The sequence below is a fragment of the Saccopteryx leptura genome, chromosome 6, assembly GCF_036850995.1.
Source record: "Saccopteryx leptura isolate mSacLep1 chromosome 6, mSacLep1_pri_phased_curated, whole genome shotgun sequence".
Taxonomy (NCBI): domain Eukaryota; kingdom Metazoa; phylum Chordata; class Mammalia; order Chiroptera; family Emballonuridae; genus Saccopteryx; species Saccopteryx leptura.
The window spans coordinates 70,455,895-70,472,464 of record NC_089508.1 but is presented as its reverse complement, the minus strand read 5'-3'; the positions used below and the strand labels follow the sequence as shown (position 1 = coordinate 70,472,464).

At 40.2% G+C, this 16,570-nt stretch overlaps 2 protein-coding genes across 4 annotated transcripts in view; one reads left to right on the top strand and one right to left on the bottom strand.

Annotated features, from left to right (window-relative positions):
- The window catches only part of GALK2 (galactokinase 2), a 159,411-nt gene extending 158,327 nt beyond the window's left edge, over window positions 1–1,084 (top strand). For all 3 annotated transcript variants that reach the window (XM_066388330.1, XM_066388331.1, XM_066388329.1), the window contains one exon: window positions 532–1,084. In XM_066388330.1, coding sequence (XP_066244427.1) covers window positions 532–739 — 208 coding nt within the window. In that variant the 3' untranslated portion in view covers window positions 740–1,084. The remainder of the gene's footprint in view (window positions 1–531) is intronic.
- A 56-nt stretch (window positions 1,085–1,140) lies between these two features.
- Window positions 1,141–16,570, bottom strand: part of FAM227B (family with sequence similarity 227 member B) — a 236,095-nt gene continuing 220,665 nt past the window's right edge. The window contains exons 16-18 of the mRNA XM_066343624.1: window positions 7,260–7,335; window positions 4,213–4,282; window positions 1,141–1,242 (exon numbers count right to left, since the gene is read on the bottom strand). Coding sequence (XP_066199721.1) covers window positions 1,141–1,242; window positions 4,213–4,282; window positions 7,260–7,335 — 248 coding nt within the window. The remainder of the gene's footprint in view (window positions 1,243–4,212; window positions 4,283–7,259; window positions 7,336–16,570) is intronic.

Below are 16,570 nucleotides of genomic sequence, written 5' to 3'. Positions count from 1 at the left end.
AATTTATTGGGAGGAATTGGAAGGACGTGTTAACTTGTTCTGTCAGGATAAATTGCATCCTTTAAAGATGAGTGAGTGATCTTTGTACTTTGTGTAGGACCTTTCACTGGTATAAATCTTTGGTTTGAAACTGCCTGGCTGATGGTGACTAAAATTACCTCTTGCTATGTGGTGGTTTATATAGCAGTTTCCATCCTGATGACACATTTCATCTGCTGGGAAATTCAGACCAGCCCCTGAACAAGCAGGGAAGAGTCCATAAAATCACCACTTGAGCTGTATAGCAACTGCTCAGGACTTAGAGCCAAAACCAGGGCCTAGTTTTAATTAAATTTTCAATCACCTTCTGAAACAGTATCAATTTTCTAATTTACTAAAATGCTCGACAACACTGGAGAAAACCTCACAAAAGAAAACACACACACATATTCTCTCATTAGAACTTGGGTAGGCTGTGTGCCCTATTCGCCACTGCCAAATCACTCTCATTTTCATTTACGGGGTTTAATTTTTCTCTTCTCATTGTTTTAGGACATTTGGAGCTGAAGGGTCGCGCCTTACTGGAGCAGGATGGGGAGGCTGCACAGTGTCGATAGTACCTGTGGACAAACTGCCCAGCTTCTTAGCAGATGTGCACGGAGCTTATTACCAGAGGGGCCGCCAGAGCCTCGCACCGGAGAAGCCGAGTTTGTTTGCTACCAAACCCGGAGGCGGGGCTATGGTTTTCCTTGAGGCCTAAACAATGTAAAATATCTCAGAGAAACTATTTAGGGCATCTAGGGACTGGCAGGACTCCTTATGCCACAGTAAATTAATCCTTTTTCTGTTTTGTATTATGATGAATGGTTGCTATTATCAAGATGTATTTCCAAAGAAACGGTGGAAAGCTCTCTGTGCTTCATAATGATTATTTTTCCGTCTTAAAATATGTTTTCTACCAATGAGAGCCAAAATTATGGTTGGACAGATCACTTAAGAATGATTTACTGGGACTTATTGACTTCAAGATTTTTAAAGATGAATTGTAAAAGATAGTACCAATCTCATGGACTGGTCTTGCATTAAACATACTGCTACAATTAAACTGATACAATTGATTTGTATGCAATATTCTTAAATACAGTGTACTCCCGGTTTCTTTTAGTGTTGTTCTTCAAAGTTGCCATCTTCTGTTGATGATGATGATGATGATGATGATGATAGTGATGCCATAAATTCTCTTTCAATTTTAGCTTCAGATTGCTATTAAAATAATAGATGATTAGGGATTCACAGACTTCCCTGGACATCATATACTTGAATGGGAGATTCTCCCAATTACCACAATGAGAATTCCTTAATTTTTTTCCAAAAGATGGATTTAGGAAAAAAATCAGTCACTTAATTTTTTTAACCATGTGATTTCACACAAACAATCACTTTCAATTCTTTTGGCCCTAAACTCTATCATTTAACAGAGAAACTTAGATAAAAGACACTAGATGATAATGGAGATTATTCAATTTGTTCATGAGTTTACTTTCTTCCGACTCTATCCTAGCTTTTCTCAAAAGCCTACCTAATCTAAGAGGCATGCTTAATGTTCCGGGAAACACTACCTTGCATCCCTATGTTGTGTGTCCAGCAAGGCTTATCCATATATGTGGGCCAGTGCAGGGCAGGTGTGCAGGTCTGTGGGTGAGAGTAGTAAAAGACTCAGAGTTGGTTCTGGGATCGGGTGGTGTTATTGGTGGGGACCTGTATATGTTTATCAAAAGTTGGCAGAGATGTTTGGCCACGTGGTAATGGTAGATGAATGGCTTTCTCCCATGGACAGGGGACAGGAGGGCCTTCCTGAATCATATGAAGATTTAGAACAGAAGGCATTTTTGTGATTTACTCAGACAATTGAGAGAGCAGTGATCTTATGGCATGAATTATCCCGAAAATTATCACAGTTTTTATTGTTATGTGATTGTTTTTGTTTGTTGATGTGCAACTGAAAGATTGTACATCAACATTTTGAATCTCAGTTTCAGAGAGGCTGAGGCAAAGTTGGTTGTGAGAGTTCTCAAAGGACAATAGTCATATGGAAAATACTAAGAAATCCATTATTCTATTCTAAAATGAACTTCTGGTACATTTTCATTCTTAGCAGAGAGGTAAACACTGGAGAAAGCTTAAGTCAAATTTTTTAAAATAATTTTGATTTTTAAAAACAATAACCTAAAATCTGAATTGACTTAAAATTACAATCTTTTGGTTTTTTTATATCTTTCCATTTTCCAAAAAAGGTCTATGCTTGGTATATAATTTTTTAAAGATATCTGCATTACGGAAAAAAAAAAAAGACACTTGCCATTTCTTTGCTATTATATTTAAATTTTTCACCATGAGATTCTTCCTTGCAATAATAGGTAAGTAAAAATTTCCAGTGTGCAAGACACAGTCATTCCAAGTCAGGAATTTGCTCCATACTTATTTTGATGTTTGGCTTGAAGAAAAGAACTACTTTTCAATCAAACCATCATCAAGTGTTACTCTAGGAATTATGAGAGATATCCAACTTGTCTGGAAAGGATGGGGCAAGGGCCACTGGAGAAAGCTTTATGCAGAAGATGGAAATCGAATAGGGTCCTGAGGATGAGCAGATTTGGAAGGGGGAGCAGTGAAGATGAGCAAGGTATATCAAAAATGGTAAATGTGGTACGTTCAGAAGGCTCTATGGGAGTGGAGTGTTTGCCTTGGGGTATAGTGGAGAATAATAGATTCACTATTCCTGCTGCTCCAAGTTCATCATTTAGACCGATTGCAAACCAGCAGCCCACAGTTCACATCTGGTCCACAGATATATTTAGTTTGGTGCTCAAAATATTTAAAAACTGGGGGTCTAGGAGTTCTACAGAAGAATCTGAATTACTGATGGTGGGAGACCTGGTAACACTTTGGCCCTCATTCCTACAGGGCAGCGGTGAACTAGAGTTGAGGAAGAGACACTTGGGCTGGATGAGGCAGGGGCTCTCCGGTGACTACAGCTTCCACAGTCCCTGTAGTCTCCCTGACACCCAGGCCATTCGTTTACTAGCTGAGGTCAGTTTGCCCTTTACCAGCGTACCTGCACAGTTGTTTTCAACACTAAATATTTTTTGTACCCACGTCCCTAGCAGCAGCAGTCAAGAGATATCACCAAAAATGGGAGAATTCCCTTGTGTCTGTGGAAGTAAAGAATAGTCCTATTTCTTTCATATTAAACACCTAGGTATTTTACTGCTTTCTATCACAACTTTCTGGTTCATATAAGAATTTTTTTAAATTACCTTTTCTATTTAAATTTTTTTATTGATTTTTAGATAGAGGAGGGGGGGAGAGAGAGAGAGAGTAAGTGGGGGGAGAAGCGGCAAGCATCAACTTGTAGTAGTTGCTTCTCGTATGTGCCTTGAGCAGGCAAACACGGGGTTTTGAACCTGCAACCTCAGCGTTCCAAGTCCAAGCTTTATCCACTGCGCCACCACAGATCTCTTATAGGAATTTGATGGCATTTTTTGACCCCTGTTTTTGACATTACACCGATAGCCAATGAGGATTGCCCTCGACTTTTGAGTGCAAGCCTGACGTGCCGACAATAAAAGGCTCTCTCCCATCCTGACCTCAGACAGCCAACCTTCAGATCGACTATGCGCTAATCTGTACCTGTCCTTGCCTACTGGAAGGCGGGGAGGCCCTCCAGATTGGACAGGACTGCCATGAGCAGAAAAGGGGGAAAGAAAACTGGAAAGAAGGAGCCGTCTCCTTCCTTTTCTTTCTTTCTCACTCTTGATCCCTGATCAGAACCTTATTTCTGTCTCATGTTTCTGTTCATTGAGGGCAGGAACCATTCATTCAACACAGTAGTTGGAATCCAACACATTTTGGTTGAATTATTAATGGAAAGTATAAACATGACTTCAAAGAGCAATACTTTTCTGTTAATTTGGCAGTCTGACTGCATTGGCAATGTTCAGTTGCATAAACCGTCCTTGATCAGAAGGAAGGGAGGGGGACGGTGGGCAGGAGGTGGTCCCGAACATGTAAACAGCATGTGAAGTCTGCATGTGGAGGACGAAATAACAAGAATGTGCTCCGTCCTGCCACTGCCACGTGGATGGGAAACCACATATTGTTTATTAAGTATTGTTCAGTCTATATAAGAGAAATGAGAGAGAGAATTCTCAATTAAAAAAACAACAAACATACCAGTCTTTGTGTGAACTTCTCTGAGTCAGCTGCAGCTTCCTTAGGCTTCTTGGTAGCCTTTGCTTGTTGTCTAATGAAATAAAGAAAATTGTTACCCAAACTAATTTTATACTGATACCAACTAAGAGTCAGCATTTACAAATTAATATGCTGGCACTTGCCAGCGTGTTACAAATATTAATTCAGCCCTGGCTGGTTGGCTCAGTGGTAGAGCATCGGCCTGGTGTGCAGAGGTCCCGGGTTCGATTCCCGGCCAGGGCACACAGGAGAAGTGCCCATCTGCTTCTCCACCCCTCCCCCTCTCCTTCCTCTCTGTCTCTCTCTTCCCCTCCCGCAGCCGAGGCTCCATTGGAGCAAAGTTTGCCCGGGCGCTGAGGATGGCTCTGTGGCCTCTGCCTCAGGCGCTAGAATGGCTCTGGTTGCGGCAGAGTGAAGCCCCAAGATGGGCAGGGCACTGCTCCCTGGTGGGCATGCCGGGTGGATCCCAGTCGGGCGCATGCAGGAGTCTGTCTGACTGCCTCCCCGTTTCCAACTTCGGAAAAATAAAAACAAAACAAAAAAAATATTAATTCAGTTACAGTTACAACAACCTAAGGAAGTAGGTACCACTATAATCTTACATTATAAATGAGAAAGCAGGCTCTGGCAGGTTAAATAACTGCCCACAGACACACAGCTAACAAGTGACAGAGGATTTAAACCCAGGCAGTGGGACTGGAGTCCTCAATGGCAACCACGGTGGGACACTGCATCCTCTTCAGAGAGATGGTTCACACAGTTTTCCCGAACTGACCCCACGCACCAGGCTCCAGCACAGACTTTTAAGAGGTGTCCGTGGGAAGGAAAGAGTAAAAGAGACTAGCAAGAGAAAGACTGGGGGACAAAGAGAGAGAGAGACGGAAAGGGCTAAAGGGTGGGATGCTTACTACATTAAACTCATTGAGAATGGGAATCAAGGAACCTATTATGACTTCTCTCACACGTCCTCATTTAAGAAATATTTATAAAGGAGATGAACAGTTGAATTCAGGAGCCTTTCCAGAGATCTCTGAAGGAGGGAAGAAGCAGAGGGGGCCTAGGCAAGGTGTGAGGAGCTGGCAACAGAGGAGAAACGTTATTAGCAAGAGCATCATCAGTGGGAAGAAATCCTGCCTTACACAGATTTGATTTTGGGGAATTTGAGAAAGTCACTGGGAGTTGGTTCTTCTAACCTAAGTGTTGCAGAGGGGAAAGCTGTCTGCTAAGAGCTGGGGTGAACACCGAGATGAGATTCTAAAGTAATGGGTTGGATTTTCTCATGTGACTGGGAGGCCAGCTTTCTAATCTGCAGCATGGTTATGACAAGTGTGGCAGTGTGACTGACACAGACTTGTGGTTTCTCACGGGGCTGGTTTGAAGGGTCGTGCTCAGCTGATACTCATTCTTGCGCAGGTGGGTGTAGCAGAAGAAGTGGGCTGTAGTTTTACTTTATATACTCTAATTTATAAAGCAAATGATCCCAATTGTCCTTGCCTCAGTTGGGGACAATGTTTGTATGTATAGGGGAAGCAACAGGGGCAGAAGGGGACAAAGATCTAGCCCAGGACAGACCAGCTAAACAGGTTGTTTTTCGAGTTTGCATCTTCCCTTAGAGCATGGCATGGTCTGGGGTTTGTTTTCAAAAGGCCTGGAGTTTAAGTCCTGTGTGTGGTGGAGTAAAAAGAGATGATGATAATGTTCAGCAAGTAATTAAGTTAGCTGAGTAGGTGATTATGTGGATAAAGAAAGTTAAAGTGTTTCTCCAGATGAGCTGTTGAGTAGAAAGCCTCTTTGCAGACATTGGACTTGGTGTATTTTACATAATAAAATTATTGTGGTTTTATGTAACACATTTGTTCAATTAAAATGTTTTTGAGCACTGCAGAGTTGAATAAGAAACAAACCTATCAAGCTCCTTGTCAATTTTTTGCTGCTGCTGTCTTAGGACTTTTATTTCTTCATTAATTCTGTTCTTTACCCTGTAAAATCAAATATTGGAGTTAAATTCTAAAATAGAGCAAACATTTCTAATTGCAAAAAAGAAATCAACAGGTTGCTGGCTTTCACATGTCAGTGAAAGTCCTTCACAAACCAGTGTCCCCTCCAAGTGCGATACTTGTTGTGAGGAACCCCCAGCGCATCTCTCTCATAAACACATGGTAAAGGCATCACTCCTGATACCTGAATATGGGCCGTGCTTGCTGCCTCCCCAGGGGCCGTCTTACACGATGGCCATCCCTGTCCTTCACACGGAGCACAGGGAATGTAAGGGCTCCCTCTCTGTGTATGAGGGTGGGAGGGGAACGGGGACCCACGGAGCAGAAGCTCAGACTTGTTCTGCCTGCTGGGTAGGATGTTGCTGGCTGCTCTTCCGATTCCCTCTCTTGGGTGTGTTTCCTGAACAGCATCAGGCACCCATCCTTTCTCCCGTTTAAGGCAATAAAACCTCTAGGCAGTGACTTTGATATTAAAGAATTGAATCTTGCTAATTTGTTTTTATAAAAATTGATGGACATCCTCTCATTAAGCCATTTCTGGCTTCCTGGCACATAAGACTACCAAGACTGGCCACAATTAAGTACAAAACACTGCAAATGTTTTCCCAAGAAAACATTTCAGAAAAGACCTCCCTGCCTTGCTTTCCTCAATACCACCCCAGCTGCTGCCGCCCCAGCTCCAGGGACCTCCTTCTACGAAGGCAAATTTCCTGCTCTACCCCCAGGGCTCATCTTTGTCGAAGGACAATAATCCAATCTCTGGTCACTGGGCTGCTCCCCTGGGCTCTCCCTGTTGGGGTGCTTTCCCTGCCATCACCCCACAGCAAAGCCTCCTTCCTTCCTTTAAGTCCTGACACTTGCCATGACTCCACAGTTACAACGGGCACCTCTGACATGGAAAAGAAACTCCAAGTTTATAAGTTACTCAGAGGAGCTTAGAGGAGAATAGGGAGCTGAGGGTAGGTGAATTCGAAAATCATTTCCAGCTCTAGAAGAGTCTATGATCTTACCAAAACTATGGCATCCACTTACCTCCTAAAATCCTTTTGGTTCCTTTCAAATTGTCTTTTTGCCTCCTTTACAATATCATGGTAAGTTGGAGCAGTTGGTGTGATAGGCATACAGTTAAGGAAAGATTTTCAATTAGGAACATTTGGGAGAGAGAAATGATAGGGGACCAAAGGGACGTACGTCTGGCCTGGGCTCCTGTCATGAAGGGTCTCAAGTGTAAACATGATTATTACGTCAGGTTCTACTGAGAGCACTGAAAGACAATACCCATCAGGCCATTTAAACTTGTATCTCATTATCTGGACCACACCATCCATAGTGTGCCAGGACTTAATAGTCTCATAAATCCTGTCATTACCATTAAAAATTTTTATTTTGGTGTGCTTTAAAAGCAGTATTTTATTAAATGTAAATATTAAAAATGTACCAAAATTTTTGTAACCTTGTTTAGACATGTCTTAATCTTTTAAAATTAAATTTATTGGGATGACATTGATTAATACAATTATATAGGTTTCAGGTGTACAATTCTATAATACATCATCTGTATATTGCCTGTGTGTTAAGCACGCAAAGTCAAATCATTTCTATATATACCAAGAACCTCACAGTCTCTTGACCTTGGAGGCTCTGGAGGTGACTGTCCGCATGTGTTGGCTGCCTCAGTTAGCATGAGCTCTACTAATTGCACAAAGCAAGATGGTAAGCAGATGGTGTAAGTGTGCTGTTGATGAGGCTGGGTCTCGTCCCATCTGTTTCTGGTACAGCCTGTGGCTGTGTCCCTAACCCTGATCTTAACCCATGTCTGTGTCTGGCAAAGCAGACACTTCCCCTCTGAAGCAGCAGTTTGGCAAATGACTCAAGGAGGCAGTCTTCACCTGTGTTCAGACTATAAATGAGGATCTCTTAATGCTCTGCAGTTACCAGGACACAGGGAATGAGACTGTTCTCCTACAGCCGTACTGCCCATCCTGAACCACTTCAATATTACCTCTAGTTTTCTCTGAATGCAATGTGCTCATTTAAAAGCATTTATATGTTCACCTGACCTGTGGTGGCACAGTGGATAAAGCCTCGACCTGGAATGCTGAGGTCCCTGGTTTGAAACCCTAGGCTTGCCTGGTCAAGGCACATATGGGAGTTGATACTTCCTGCTCCTTCCCACCATTCTCTCTCTCTCTCTCTCCTCTCTGAAATGAATAAATAATAAAAAATAAAAATAATTAAAAAACAAAACATTTATATGTTCTATTTCAAGGCTATCCTAGATGCTCATTGATTTATCTGATATAGAATGTTCGGGGAAGCCCAGTGGACTTTTTTTCACACTGTACAAATTTCCTTGTCTTCAGGGCTGTCCTAAGGGACATTACTAGAACAAGTACCTATATGAACTACTTTTTCCCTTGACATGAATCAGGTTCTAATTATAAAATTTCAAAATAAAACTTCCTTACATTGGATCCACATTACTTTCAAACTTTGGCTGTGGAATTTCTTTCTGCACAAGAAATATATTTAAGTCTGACCAGGAGGTGGTACAGTGGAGAGAGCATCAGCTTAGCATGCAGAGGACCCAGGTTCGAAACCTGAGGTCGCAGGCTTGAGTGTGGACTCATTTGGGTTGAGCATGGGGTCATTTGCTTGAGCAAGGGGTCATTGGCTTGGCTGGAGCCCCCTGTCAAAACACATATGAGAAGCAATCAATGAATAACTAAGGTGCCGCAACAAAGAATTGATGCTTCTCTCTCCCTTCCTGACTGTCTGTCTCTCGCTCACTAGTATATATATTTGACTATTCAATGAATAACAACATTAAGGATACATTAGTACTCAAATCCAAAAGGGAAGTAGTGGAAGTCTCACTTTAAATAAAGCAGAAGAAAACCTAAACTTTACAAAATCTACTATTTTGACAAATTTTTCAGCAAGACTTAAAATGTATTTACTATAAGAATATTTTAACAGCATTAATATCATCAAAAGGAAAATTCTCCCATATCTCACTTTCCAAAAAATGAAACCATTTTCCATTTTTATGTATCTCTCCATCTGTCATATACAGATACAGATTTTACCTTTTTGTTACAGTGTGGTTGCTTTCTCTACCCAGTATAGTTTCACAGTTTCCCCATGCATCTAGGTTTTGTACTAATAATTTTAATGTTTACAAAAGATTGCATTGGTCCATACCAGATGGGCCCTATTGTCATGATTATCATTAACATGGTAAACATTACCAGGTTTTCTTATATAAAATCACCAATTTCTCCTCTCTTCTCCAATTGTGTGTTCCCATATGACTCCCTCGCCCCCCGCCCCAATCCAAGAGTCTAGTAAGGGAAGACTGTCTGTTTCCTAACTCAGGTCCCTCTGAATTCTGGGCAAAGATAGCCCAAGTCTTACTTAGCTTGGCACTGGTATGATGCACATGGTTAATGAGCAGTGGTCCTGCTCATTACATAAGCAAGAAGCCTGCAGTCTTAGTTATGCCTGATATCTTTTTTCCCCAAGATTGTATTTATTGATTTCTAGAGAAAGGGGGAGCGAGAGAGAAAGGCAGTATGTATTGTGCGAGGGGGGTTGGGGGGAGCGAGAGCATCAACTTATAGTCAGTCACCTCTCATACGTGCCTTGACAGGCAAGCCCAGGGTTTTAAGCTGGCAACCTCAGCATTTTGGGTCAATGCTTTATCCACTGCACCATGTAAGAGGAAGCTTAGCTATCTCTCTCAAACAAGTGATACCTGTAGATATCAGGCTACTTTAAAAATTTTTTTTTTTATTTATTTAATCATTTTTAGAGAGGAGAAAGAGAGGGAGAGAGAGAGACAGAGAGAGAGGAGAGGGGAGGAGCTGGAAGCCTCAACTCCCATATGTGCCTTGACCAGGCAAGCCCAGGGTTTCGAACCGGAGACCTCAGCATTTTCAGGTCAATGCTTTATCCGTTGCGCCACCACAGGTCAGGCTCAGGCTACTTTTAATGCCTGCTTTATTCCCTCTGCCGCATAAAGGACAAGTCTAAAATTTTCTCTGAGTAAAAGTCACAAAAATTGAATATCATCCTTTCTGCTGAATGCTTAGCACAACTAATGATACACTTTTCCTAAAACGTAGATGGTTTTGAGTTGCTGAGATTTAATTTGCATGCAGCTATTTCCTGCTAATATTCAATGTCTCTCAGGTGAATGTTAGTTTCAAAGATTTTCTCCATCTACAACCTTATATTGTGCTTTTGAGTATGGTTTCCATAATGAAGTATTTGTGAGCAGAATGTTTGTCACTCTGAACTAACTGGATTTTCTTTGTGTTGTACATTCATTATATACTTACTACTTGTATTGAGATGGGGAACTATGTTTTATTATAAATTACTAATTTTGGAATATGTCACTATTAAAATGAACTGGATATCCATTCTTTTTAAATTCATTCTCATTGTCCACAAAGTTTGGTCACAGTTGTACATTTGTGTTGTGTGGTGAGGTTCTGAGATGTACGATGTTGGTGTTACTAAGACCTCAGCATTTTATTGCACTACTTAATGATGATGGTTTTCAGTAGACTTACGTTAATAAATGTTTGTTGATGAATATCTTAATTTTTGTTCTCTCACATACTTAAAGCTATCAATGTTTCCCAACTGTAGAAAAATAGAGTACCCACAGCTCATCAGTTATTATGAATGGCTATATTCTGTTCGTTGGGCATGACTGTGGTGACATGTCTTCCTGTTCCGCTGTTTGAATTGACCTCACATTTGTTTTCTCATCGCCCTGCTACCTGGAGGTTACGTGGCAAGCCACTAAATGGATAAGGAGCCATTTGGGTACAAAGAAAATGTTTCTGATCACAATAGCATTACGGCCAAAGTACCCATTCTACACATAACGCTATTGAATAAGATGTAAAAGGAACCTAAGCTTCCAGCAGTGGCCAGAACCTTCTTTTCTATATACCAAAATTCATTTAATTCTTAATCCTAAACATGAAATTTTGAAATGACTTATCAGCATGTGGTCTGGACTGATTTTAGAGAAGTTATATTCTGCTTGATATCTACCATCGCTTACACTTCAAATAGCTTCACCTTAGATTTGCAGGAGTGTCAAACATCCACAACACAGCCACATAGCCAAAATTAAGAAAAGATTATTACTAAGCACACATGCCTTATTCTATGGGAGATAACACCGCTGTTGGCATCTCACCCAGATTCCATATGGCCTGATATTAGGTATAAAATAGGATTACTGTTTCAGTAAGTTTTACTATTTAATGCATCATTAGCAGTGGTTTCATAGCATAGTCTAGAAAATTGAGGCATTAGGGCTACTGGGAATATGAACACAGATTTAACTAAATGCATTCCACAAACTTGCCAGGACTTTTACTACGTACTGAAACACAAAGATGAATAAGACATGGTGTTTGGCTCTAAGGAGCTAAGTAGGAATCAAAAAAGACAACAGGCAGGGGGAGAAGAAGAAGTATGCCCCCGACAACACACACTGCCTTTCTCTCTCTCCCCTTTCTCTCGAAATCAATAAATAAAATCTTGGATAAAAAAGATATCAGGCATAACTGAGACTGCAGGCTTCTTGCTTATGTAATGAACAGGACCACTGCTCATCAACCATGTGCATCACACCAGTGCCAAGCTAAGTAAGACTTGGGCTATCTTTGCCCAGAATTCAGAGGGACCTCAGGCATAGACAGAAGAACTATGAAAAACAAAAAACAAAAAAACAAAGGAATAAAGACTATAAGACTATAAGTCTAGCAACCTGCTCCTCTTTAGTGTAGAACTGTCTCATGTTGGTAAGGGTGCTCCTCTGTGCTACTACACAGGATCTGTCACCGATGATACTATGTCCTGTCTTTGCTGTTGGACTGCTTGTCACCCTCATGCCAGTGTCAGTGCTGGTGTGTGACGGGCACGTGGGAAGTGCTTCCCGCTCTGCGCCTCCTGAACAGCTTTCTGGCTGATATCTCCATGCAGTTGAATCAAAGATTTCATCTTGAGAAGCTTAGTCATTATCATAAAACTCACCTTTTCCTGTATTGTTTAAGAAGTCAGAGAAGTAGGATAGAGATATTTTTCATTATAATGGTTAAGATAAAAAGTTTTGATGCTGCAAATGGTTAACTCTGGTTATCTGGAAAATTTTGTTATGGGCAACATTACCTCCCCTGATAAGATTAGATAAACAAATTGTTGATTTATAGAGATTGCACCATTTTTATAACTCATGCCCTTCAACACACACAGATCCAAGGGTTGTTTGGAGGGATTTCAGCCTTCCTCATTATTTCCATCAACCCCTCCTTCCCCCACAAAGCAATTCTAAATAAACAGATGAACTTTGGGTTTGCTTTGCAAATTCAGGTTCTAGACAAATTCCCTAGTCCCCTGCTTGTAACTAGATTGAATATATAATCCCTTCCTCTAAAGATGGGAATTCTCAACCCCTTACTTCCCCAAGATTGAGTAAATTGGATTATTAATAACAAAACTGAGAATATATGTGAGGCAGCCACCCAAAGGAGCAAATATGGTTATTCCTTAAATACACAGGACATCACCTCTAAGCTAAGATAGGATTCCCACTTTCTGACTTCCCAGAGCATCTCACAGAGTCACTCGGGGAGTCACAGCTGGCAGTGATTTTTATGGGGTGAATGCATACTAATGATGTAGGTTTTGTTTACTTTTTTCTTTCTGGCCCGCCACTTAGGAGGAGAAATGCGTTAGGTGAACACAAACTATAATCTAGCCAATTTTTATATATACTTAAGGTATTTCTTTTCAGTCCTAAATTCTAAGCATTCGAAAAGTTATGAAGAATGGACACATGAAATAGACAGCTGTCAGAAGGGAGGGAGGTAAGGGGACTGGATGAAAGAAAGTGAAGGGATTAGCCAGTTAAGCACATATACATAACACATAGACACAGACAACAGTGTACTGACAGCCAGAGGGAAAGGGGGCGGGGTGGTGGAGGGGGGCAAAGGGGGAGAAACAGGGTAGGAAAGAGACTTGCTTGGGGTGGCGGGCAGACTGTATGCAGGTGTTGTTTTATTGAGTTGTACACTTGAAACCTGTATGGTTTTGCCAACCAATGACATCCCAATAAATTCAATTTATAAAAAAAATAAAATGAGGACAGTTACAAAGGAAATAAAAAGTTATGGCTTTTCCATTTGATATTCTTTTATCAACCAAAAACTGGTCATATAGCAAGAATGTCCATTCTTTTTTCAACATTTGAAGATCATTTAAACTATTTGAAGTTTTCTTGGGCTTTCCTGATTTATACTTAATTTAAAAAAAACCAAAACAACCCTAAACTATTACTAACGCTCCAGGATGAAAATCCCTCCTGCTTCTTCTCTTATTTTTCCACTGAGTCATGTTTATAATCAAGGTCCAAATTGTGGCTAAAGGATTAATACAACCTACTCCCTAGAACCTAATTACCTAAGGCAACTGAAGTCTTCTATTTATTTCATTAGTTAGTTTAATAACAAGTTTGCCGAACTGTGGTTTGTGTCTTGTGTATTTTATTAAAAGAAAAGAAAAACCCTAACTAGAACTTAAACCAAGTCTGTAAGAAAAATGGGCCGGATCTTACAAGCAATTTTGTAATTGTCACTGGCTGCAGGTGGCTGCAGAATGCTTATGATGCACAGGCATAATATACTTATGTAAAACACAATCCCTTTGTTCCTCAAGTTCTTAAAAAAAATGTTCATTCTCCCACTCCCCTACACCATTTTTCTTTTTTTTTTAAAACTTGGCTCCTACTCTTAACTGGCAGAGTTTGTGAAAGGAAGAAACTTAGCAACTTAGCAAAGTTTAGAATAGCTTCTATTAAAAGTCATCTAAAAATAAAAACAAAACTTCCCTTTTTCATCTAAGAGCAACATTTAAATACTTCATGTATCTTTTATCCCATAATGCTTCTATGATGTCTTTCTGCTTACAAAGTGCTCTATTAAATATATTTTAAAAAATTTTAAATATGGCCTTTTTAAGACTCTCTGAGAGCCTAGCAGGAGAGCTATTAGGTTATTTTAGGTAACTGAAATAAATGAACACCAATGGGAATTAAGTGAAGGGAGTCCCTGGATGAGAAATATGACAGTAAGAAAGAAATCAGAATTGTGTATAGATCTAGGTCACTTATGCAGTTGTTGACCCAGGGCCACATACAGAGAATGGGGAGCTTTCTCCTATGGATAGAAGTCATGCTGTATGGAGTTAAAGATCTGCATGATGCTAAAGTAGTTTATCTTGGAGAAAAAAGAAAAACAATAAAACTAAGGTCAAAAGTAAAAAATCCAACCCCAAAAAAGGCAAAATTAAAGGGAAATTTTAGCATTCAGATAAGAAATCAACTTTGTTGGTAGTTTTGTTCAATGGGTGAATAATAAATGGATGAATAAGATAATGTGTAATCAAAGGCTACTAAACTTCTAAGATTGGAAGGCTGTGAGCGGCAAGGCAGAAGAAAGTTCTGTACGTGTTGGTTGTCTGCTCTCCCAAGATGACATGTCAAGTTCTGTGAATAGACTAGAACTGTCTTCTTACTCAAGACAGTGCTGCCCATAGAACTTTTGCTAACGATAGAAATGTTCAATATTTGCTGCACCGTCTGATAGTCACATATGGCTTGTGAGTACTTGACATACACGGTATAACTGAGGAACTGAATTTTTACTTAATTTTATTAATTTAAATATAAGTTTAAATAACCACTCACTGTGAGATGCTACCGTATTGGACACTTGTAGCTTTGAATGATGAAAGACATAATACCTAACCATGTGTACATGTTTATAGTTCTTTAAATTTTGCTCTAAATAGTATATATTGGCATTTTGTATAACATGTAAAATTTGATCAAATGGATGCCATACTAACTTTGGTTTTCTAAACTATCTAGTCAGTAGCCAACAGGGTATATGAAGAGTGAGAAAAAAAAAACACAACACTTGCCATTTATGAGCAAGTTTCCCCAAACTGAGCCTAGAGAGTAAGAACCGATGATTCATTCCTTACAATAAGTTAGGCGCAGAATACTGTGAAGGGCCTTATGACTTGCCTTTTTCATAGTCCATTTTTTACCTCAATGGGTGTTTTTGCACCTTTGCCTTCCATAAGTCTTAAAACTTGGGCAAAGCAGCAGCCTCTCCTTGTTCTCCATGGCGAAGAGCAATCTGGTGAGCCTCCTTCCCACTTCTTCCGGACTAAGCCTCTGTTCAAGACAGTCTTGTTCAGTACTCCAAGCACTTTATTTATGGCTCAATTGTTGTTTTGACTGCTTTCAGAATAAGCAAAAAATTATACCCATTTCTCACTAGATTCCATCCATTTTCAGGCAAAGGAAGTGTGTTTCCTTAGACCTTTAAATGTGTCATCTTTCTTAAGGGCCACTAAGCTACAGTTTCTAACATTAAAGAGAAGGGAAGAACAGAGATTGTTCTGGCAAGCTTGGGACGAAAGTTAGAGAGAGGTTATATATTAGGTACAGCTGACAAGCTTGTGGACAAGGTTATCCAATAGACAAAAAGTTACCTGACTGTGGGGATTATATAGTCTTATCCTTAGCACATGTCACATTACCCAGCACACAGGTTGTTTTGTAAATGTTTGTTAAATGAGATGCAAGAACAGCGTGGAGTCTGGAACCAGGTAATGAAGGTATATTTAGGTAATGAGGCAGAACCAGACACTTAGCAAGATTTGAAATATCTGGACAGTAATAATTAGAGCAGGCAACACATTTAGAATCTGAAAAGAATTGCGGCAGAAGGGGAAAGCCCAGGCAAGGGCCAATGGCAGAGATCTATGGGAGTGAATAGGTGCAACAGAGAGATTGCTGATAGAGGCCCCCTCGTCCACTGCATGAAACAGGTCTCCCCACATGTATCACTTTTCCCTTAAAAGCATGTTTTCAAGTTCATCATAAATTAGTAAGCATTTGTGTGCTGCACTATTCTTATACAGACCACATTGGACCGTGCAAAATCTCCCCAAACATGCTGTGGATGCTCTGCTTGGTCAATGAATTGTTTTTCAGACTCTCCTACCTTTTATTTAGAAACCATCAATTGGGTAGATCATTTTATTTTGCTAACCTTCTTTCTATCTATTTGAACTCATGGTATGGAGAAATCAGAACTACACAGGTGCAGTGTATTTGTTTAGAACCACAGTGAGATTTTGTATTTTAAATGTCTTCTAAACACCAAAATGACTACTGAAAATTATTGTTAGTCTAGTTCAGTATATAATTACTCCTGCTTCTAGATCATGATAAAGTCTTT